The sequence below is a fragment of the Trifolium pratense genome, linkage group LG4 (assembly GCF_020283565.1).
Source record: "Trifolium pratense cultivar HEN17-A07 linkage group LG4, ARS_RC_1.1, whole genome shotgun sequence".
Lineage (NCBI taxonomy): Eukaryota > Viridiplantae > Streptophyta > Magnoliopsida > Fabales > Fabaceae > Trifolium > Trifolium pratense.
In genome coordinates, this window is record NC_060062.1 from 16,065,379 (window position 1) to 16,072,834 (window position 7,456).

The following is a 7,456-nucleotide window of genomic DNA, read 5'->3' on the forward strand; positions in this document are numbered from 1 at the left end:
TCAATAACTAAAATGACAATATACTCGAAAAAAATATAAGCTATATTTATATATTTTATCACAATCTTTCTTGATCTTTCATTAGATTCATGCAAATAATATTAATAGATATAGGAGAGTCATAGGTTTTACAATTGTACCTCTAATCTTAATAAACCATCAGAAACAGGATGGCGAAGGACGACACTTGATGCAGTGCCAACAACAGATAGTATACTACAAACAGTTCGAGGATCATTTTGAAAAAATGTAACTATCTTTGCAACTACATCCTAAAAAATGACCAAAACCAAAATTCTCAGTTAATAGCATATAATATATAGTATATGAATCTTTTAAAACCATTTTTTAGAAGATTCATATTAGAAATACATAATTGATCAGTATTCTTACTCATCTCATATTACCTCTCCAGGCTTAACAATCAGTATATGGGGTATGATACTTCCTCCACCTGTGTGAGCAACAACTCCACCTATAAAAAAAATTAAGTTTTATTTTGTAGCATGAGACAATTATAAAACTAAATGCCTACAAAAAAAATTAATGGTATATTATATATAGACTATGTGTTGGGTCATGAAAGGTTCAGTGCATAATAATCAAATTCTACAATAAATATAAAATGAGATATAAAAGTAAAGAATACGAGAAAATTATTGTGGATTTTTTTATACAAAATTTATTATTTTATTTTTTTAAAAAAAAATTAATCTCCTTGAAGGTAAGGAAACATGGTTACTTCACACCTATTTGTGCAAAAACTAACTGTTACTTCAGATATTATGAATTAAAATGTTACTTTCAAAGAACTAACAGTTATATATGACTTATACTATAGGATTAATTAATCAAATGGTCCGATATTTTAGGTTTCACAATGATTCCTTAAAAAAAGTTCAGATTGATCCCTTATTTATATCACCATTAGTTAGAAAGGTCCTCTCCGTTAATTTTTAACCCCAAATATATATAGTGGACCAACATTATAGATGTTCAACCATAGACCTCACTAATTGTAGAAAAGAAAAACAAAATAGTAATTTACCTTAATTTTTTAAGTTTAATAGTTGAATTATTTTAATTTATGTTTTTGGGTTTTAATCTTTTGGGTTGAAGTGTGTATTTTGAGTTTGGTTGAAGATTTGAAATTTTGTTGTTGAAGTTTATGAAAATGTTGATGAAGATGAAGAACAAATGAAGGGTGAAGATGATGGAAGGAAAAAAAATAAGATGTTGATGGTACACCATTAGTACAAGTGGACTTGTGTAAAACTAACGTTTGTTTTTTGAAAAAATAGACGGAAAGAACCATTATGACTAACGGTGATATCAATAAGGGACCAATTCGAACTTTTTTTTCTTTAAAGGACCATTCTGAAACTTAAAATATCTTTAAGGGACCAATAGACTAATTAAGTCTATATTACATTATTATTTAACATTAAAAAAATTCTAATTTTTTTTGCTAGTCATCTTCTCCACTCGGTTTTACATAACACTTGTTGTATTGACCCGCGTTTTGACCCGGTTCGGTGTCTCTCTAATGGAGACGAAAAATAACCATTTTCTATGGGTTTTGGTCGCGAGACAATTACAAGGAAAAATTCACAAATCAACTACATGAAAACGCCGAACCAGGCTACAAATAAAAAATAGATTTTCATAAAATCCAAAATTAATTCATCCTCTGCTCGTCGAAAAAGCAACGACAAGAACAATCATATCATGTGATTCAACTCAATATTACAAACATCATATAGAATCAACATAAGTGGAAACGTACCTGAATTCATGATGACCGAATAATGTTGTGGTTTGGTCTTCCAGATCAGCGCCACTTTCTATGAGAGAACTCTTTATGACCTTGGGACCATAACCTCCTTATTTATAGAACACAAATTAGGGTTAACTATTGGTATTTCAATTTTAACCCATCACAAAAATAGAATTACCGATTAGTCTCGACACATTAAAGGCCCACACCCTATTAGATACTAATAAGCCCACTTTAGTCAAGCCTTAGTAGATCACTTTTAATTGGGCTTAACTTAAGTGATAGTCCACAATACATAATTATTCGAAGTTTGCTATTTAGACCCCTTACATTGCTCTCAGGTCCCCCAAAGTTTCAAATTTGCCCTTCATAATGGTTTGGAAGATACATTCCGAATTCGCTATACTTCGGATGCTATCTTCCAAAAGGTTATTTTATGGCTTATGAATAGTCTTAAATGAACTAGCTTGACCTACATGAAGAAGCACTGATTGGCAATGTAGTCAGGTTCGGGATCCTACGTAGGATCGGGAGGCTGGTGGAGGGTCGTAAGGTCGGGATCGTAGCTCGATTCGTAAGAACCTACTTAAGGGTAAAATGGTAACTTCACATATATACATATACACAGAACCACAAAATAATAATAATAATAATACATGAACACAATAAACTTAATTAATATTTCATATATATATCATTCCAATTGTTCATAACTTCATAACCAACCAAGTACTAAGTTAATAAAATAAGTAACCAACGGCCTATGCATCATTCACAATTAAAGGCCTATGCATCATTCACAAAAGGAAGACCTATCATTCACAACTAAAGGCCTATGCATCATTCACAAAAAAAGACCTATCATTCACAACCATAACTAAAGGCCTATGCATCATTCAAAAAATCACAACTTAAGGCCTATGCATAATTCAAAAAAAAGGACCTATTATAGTATCATTCACAAAAGACATAATCTAGACATTCAAAATATCTTCCAATCCAACATCTTGATAGTCATCAAGATCACCATCTTCATCCTCATTCTCTTCAACGACATCATCATCATCTTCTTCATCAATGGGAGGAAGTTCCAAATCATCACCAAGAACATCACCGATACTAGCATCTTGTCCAACATCAAGTGAAGTGTCATCTCCTTCATCTTCCTCATCCTCCACATTCTCAATCCATTCTTCCCCTTCATCTTCGGAATTAATTTCTTCAATCTCATAGTTAGCACTTTTTCTCTTAATCTTAGTCTTTCCCAATTTTGAGTTAACCATCACAAAAACTACCTTATTCATTGTGATTTGCTTCAAGCGATTCCTCTTCTTAGTGTGAACCTAAATGATTATAAGTTATAAATAAATTAAAAAATAATAGATACTTGTTTGTAATACAATTTGTTCAAAAAGTTTGAAAACGTACCCTTTCAAAAGCACTCCAATTCCGTTCACACCCCGATGAGCTACATGTCAAACTAAGTACTCGCAAAGCGAACCATTGCAATTCTTTATGTTTATTTCCATAAGATTCCCACCATTGTGTTAGTGTTTTATTTCCAAGTGCAAATGTAGCAAATTCATTACCAAAGTTTGATTTCCTCGCTTTGAAATCCTCAAGTTGGTAATCAACTTTGGCTCTTTTTTCCGGATCATCCACCAATCTAAGCAAACAATCATACATGCCATCCGTAACTTCATCATCATCAACGAATCCCGGAGCATAATGTATCTTGGGGTTCAAATAAAGGCCTGCAGCATGTAGTGGCCTATGAAGTTGCTTATCCCACCTTTGATCAATTATATTCCAAAGGGGAGTGTAGCTAACAAAGACAAAAAAAAAATTGAATTGGTTTTCATACAAGGTAAATCTAATTATTATAATACAAAGTGAAAAGAATTGAATTAGTTACCTCCTAGCAACTCCATTAAAGCTTGATTTGATATTCTCTTTTGCAAGATCCATTTCTTCATAAAGATACCCCATGGCTGCCTTCTCTTCCGAATCCACCATGCGCAACACTTTAATAAGTGGAAAAGCACCTCTTAGACAAGTCAAAACATTCTTCCAAAACATTTTGTTCAAAACAATCTTTTGCACAACAATCCCATCTTTACTCTTAGCAAGTTTGCTAGTCTTCCACTCATTTGATTTGAACATAGATATCAACTCATCTCGGTGATCATTCAAACAACCCAATGTCAAGTAAGATGTCGCAAAACGGGTCAATGAAGGTCGAATCAAATCAACATTCTTAGTGAACCTATGCAACATACAAATAAGACTTGTTCTACCATAAATGTAGGTGGTGATCTTCTTTCCCTTAGGAATTGTTTCTTTGTGGAGAGGGATCTTCTTCTCAAAATCTTCTAACATCAAATCGATGCAATGTGCGGCACATGGTGTCCAATACAAGTTACTTCTTTTTTGCATTAACAATTCTACGGCTGCTTTGTAATTCGCCGCATTGTCCGTAACAACTTGGACAACATTTTCCTCTCCAACCTCTTCAACAACATCATCAATCATCTTGAAAACTTTGTCTGCAGTCTTGGTTATATCGGATGCATCAATGGACTTTAGAAATACAGTTCCCTTTGGACTATGTACCAAGAAATTCAATATAGTTCTTCTCTTCCTATCTGTCCAACCATCCGTCATTATTGTGCAACCATATTTCTCCCAATCTGCCCTATATCCAGCAACTACCTTACTAATCTCTCCATAATAATGGTCCAAATATTTAACTCGAATTTCATGATAAGAAGGTGGTTTAAACCCTATACCATGTTTTGTAACATTGTCAAACATCTTAAGGTACTCATCAGACCTAGCAACATTAAAAGGAATAGCATTATTGTAAAAGAAAAGAGCAATATCCTTACAAGCATCTTCTCTGGTTTCTTTCTTATAGGCACCATTGATTGTGCTTTGTTTAGCTTGTGTCAGCCCTCTTTTGTACATATCCTTTCTTGCTAGCTCTCCTTGACTCTTTCTTTTTCCCTTTGCACCAGCACCATCACCAACCTCATCATCAGCATGGCCTTCAATGTTAATGTCAACATGTATCTTTTTTAGCAACTTCTCTTGTAAGCCATCAGTAATAACCAAAAACTTTTTCCTGACTTCCGGAGGACAGTTTGGACAAGGCCTAACATTACTATTAGTGCCAGCCAAATGATGCTTAATTCTGAAAGCATTTCCTGTGAATTCCCAGTCACAAAGTTTACACTTCACCTTTCTTGTTTTTATATCAATCGATGTAGCATATTCCCATGCTGGATCAGTCTTGTTTCCAGATGCATTTTTAGGAGGAACCCTAACACGAGCAGCAGAAGCAGAAGGTGGAGCTTCATTAACAGTGGCAGCAGAAGAAGCTCCAACATTTGAGGTTGAAGCCATTAAGGAGAGATGAAGGACAAATTAACACAGATGAATACAGAGAGATAGATGAAAACAGAGAGATGGATGAGATGAAAACAGCAGATGAAGGAAAAATTAACACAGACAGGATAAAGGAAAAAATGAGATAGATGAAAACAGAGAGATGGATGAGATGAAAACAGAGAGATGGTTTGAAACAGAGAGATGAGATAGATGAAACAGAGAGATTGATGAGATGAAAACAGAGAGATGGTTTGAAACAGAGAGATGAGATGAAACGAAAGTGAAGGAAAGGAACGAGATGTTAGGTTTGAAACAGAGGAAACAAAAGGAAACAAAAGGAAAGGAACGAGATGTTATGAAGGAAGCAAGGCTGAATCGCGATTGAAGAATTGAGAAGACACATGACGGCGTTTCTTTCTTCAGAGAAGAAACGCGTATTTTTCTTAGGGTTTCTGAGAAAAAAGAAGCGTGTTTTGTAATCTGTGTCTTGACCCGACCCGGTTTGACTGCAAGGCCCAACCAATTTTAAACCCAAATCGTTTTTTTTTTTACGAATCTGCTGTTGCTTTACGCACCACCACAAAAAAGCGCGAACCTGACTTCAAAAAGCCCCAAAAACGAACCTCCATGGGTTCTTAGCTCGTTTAGCCTTCATGAGCACGTAGGATCGTACGATCCTACGACCCGGTGCGCGAACCTGACTACATTGCTGACTGGCCTGCCATATACATAGTTTATTGGTTCTTTGTCATCCACATTGCAATTGTGCAAAAGTAAATTGGTGAATGAAGATTCTTCTTCCACAATCAATTTCCATTGTTGCCAGATTTTTTTTTTCTTGGTGCAGTAACAGGGTCCTTCGATAGTGTTTTGTTAGTTATGTTATGTCTCTTTGCAAATTGTGTGATTTTGCCTTTTGGTTATAGTATGTGGTTTTGTGTTTGTTATAGGTTGTGTTTTGGATCCTGTTTGTCTTCTTTTCCTGTTACTGGTTATAGATTTATCAATTAATCACTTCCATTATTCTTCTTCCATCATATAATTTCATTTTCTACCCAAAAAACCCGACTTTTGGAAGATAGCTTCTGAATCCTAGCGCCTTCAGAGCATATTTTTCGAAACTTAACTTCCGAACTGTTTTGAAGGGGAAATTTCTGGTTTTTGAGGGGCTTGGGAGCAATGCAGTGGGCCTAAGGGGAAAAATTATAATTATTTAATAATAAAACACCCATATAAGCAATATGTTCGTGAAGCTTTTAGGTGGAAAAATTTAGAAAGCAGATCAGCAACTATGGAGCGGATTCACTAAACTTTATCTATAACAACAAGGAACTTGATCTCTATATGCTCGACTTCGTTATGTTTTTGTTTTTATTGAAAACAGAACTATTGAATTATTGTCACAAAATAACTTTGGTGTGGTCTTTCAATTCCTTATCCACTATGCACAACTCCATTACAAAGTTTTGTAAGTTCTATCATCAGATGCCACATAACCTGTTATCTTTGTATCCAATAAAATCGGAGTTGTTTTGGGCTGGATAAAGCCCAATACACCAAAGGCCCAATAAAATGATTAAAGCTTCAACGTAAGCACTAAATGACTACATAAGAGTATACGACCAGGGAATGAGGGTCTTACACATCAATGTATGCAAATACGGAATAAATGACACTTTGAGGGATATTTGTGGCTGGTCTTAACCAAATGGAGGACCACACCATATAATTAACCCTAGTATTCCACTATATAAGCATTCATGCACTCACTCCCAATGTACACACACTTTTACCCAAATTTAGCACATTTTCTCACCTCATTCATATACTGACTTAAGCGTTGGAGTGCTAACATTAATGTAGGTACTTTTCCCCCATTAATACTTTTTTCCCCCATTAATACTAGAAGCTCATTTTAATAACCATCAAACATAGATCAGATAGATTCATCGTCATTATCAAAATATCCTCATATGAGCTACCAGTTTAGGAGTCAGTATACAAAATATGCTTGACCAAGTACTTTCAGGTCAAAATTCGTAGCTAGAAATATCTTGGTTTCATGCAATGAGTCTATATCATTGTTGGTAAGCAAAATTTCATTGACATATAAAACTAAGAAAATATCAAGGTTGTCAGAACCGGACCGGTCGTCGAACCGGAAAGCTCACCGGTTCAAGGTTCAATTGGTCGGACTGGGTTCAACCGGGGTCAGACCGTTTTTAATTATATATATATATATATATATATATATATATATATATATATATATATATATATATATATATA

At 34.6% G+C, this 7,456-nt stretch overlaps 2 protein-coding genes across 2 annotated transcripts; both read right to left on the reverse strand.

The window, feature by feature from the left end:
* Positions 1-2,280: 2,280 nt before the first annotated feature.
* On the reverse strand, positions 2,281-4,772 carry LOC123923197. Its single transcript, XM_045975867.1, has 3 exons — positions 3,693-4,772; positions 3,206-3,602; positions 2,281-3,120 (listed from the first exon to the last, which is right to left on the reverse strand). The coding sequence occupies exons 1-3, from the start codon at positions 4,742-4,744 to the stop codon at positions 2,752-2,754; spliced, it is 1,818 nt and encodes a 605-aa protein (XP_045831823.1). The 5' UTR covers positions 4,745-4,772; the 3' UTR covers positions 2,281-2,751.
* Positions 4,756-5,638, reverse strand: LOC123922181. Its single transcript, XM_045974925.1, has 2 exons — positions 4,863-5,638; positions 4,756-4,783 (listed from the first exon to the last, which is right to left on the reverse strand). The coding sequence occupies exons 1-2, from the start codon at positions 5,180-5,182 to the stop codon at positions 4,756-4,758; spliced, it is 348 nt and encodes a 115-aa protein (XP_045830881.1). The 5' UTR covers positions 5,183-5,638.
* Between the last annotated feature and the right edge of the window lie 1,818 nt (positions 5,639-7,456).

What these genes read in the sequence shown, in the direction of transcription:
- LOC123923197 (XM_045975867.1), bottom strand. Translation starts at nt 4,744, where the DNA reads ATGTACAAAAGAGGGCTGACACAAGCTAAACAAAGCACAATCAATGGT. An exon ending in TTTAATGGAGTTGCTAGGAG is followed by an intron (nt 3,603 to 3,692) that starts GTAACTAATTCA and finishes TGTCTTTGTTAG; the next exon opens with CTACACTCCCCTTTGGAATA. An exon ending in ATTGGAGTGCTTTTGAAAGG is followed by an intron (nt 3,121 to 3,205) that starts GTACGTTTTCAA and finishes ATAATCATTTAG; the next exon opens with GTTCACACTAAGAAGAGGAA.
- LOC123922181 (XM_045974925.1), bottom strand. Translation starts at nt 5,182, where the DNA reads ATGGCTTCAACCTCAAATGTTGGAGCTTCTTCTGCTGCCACTGTTAAT. An exon ending in ACTGATGGCTTACAAGAGAA is followed by an intron (nt 4,784 to 4,862) that starts GTTGCTAAAAAA and finishes GCTGGTGCAAAG; the next exon opens with GGAAAAAGAAAGAGTCAAGG.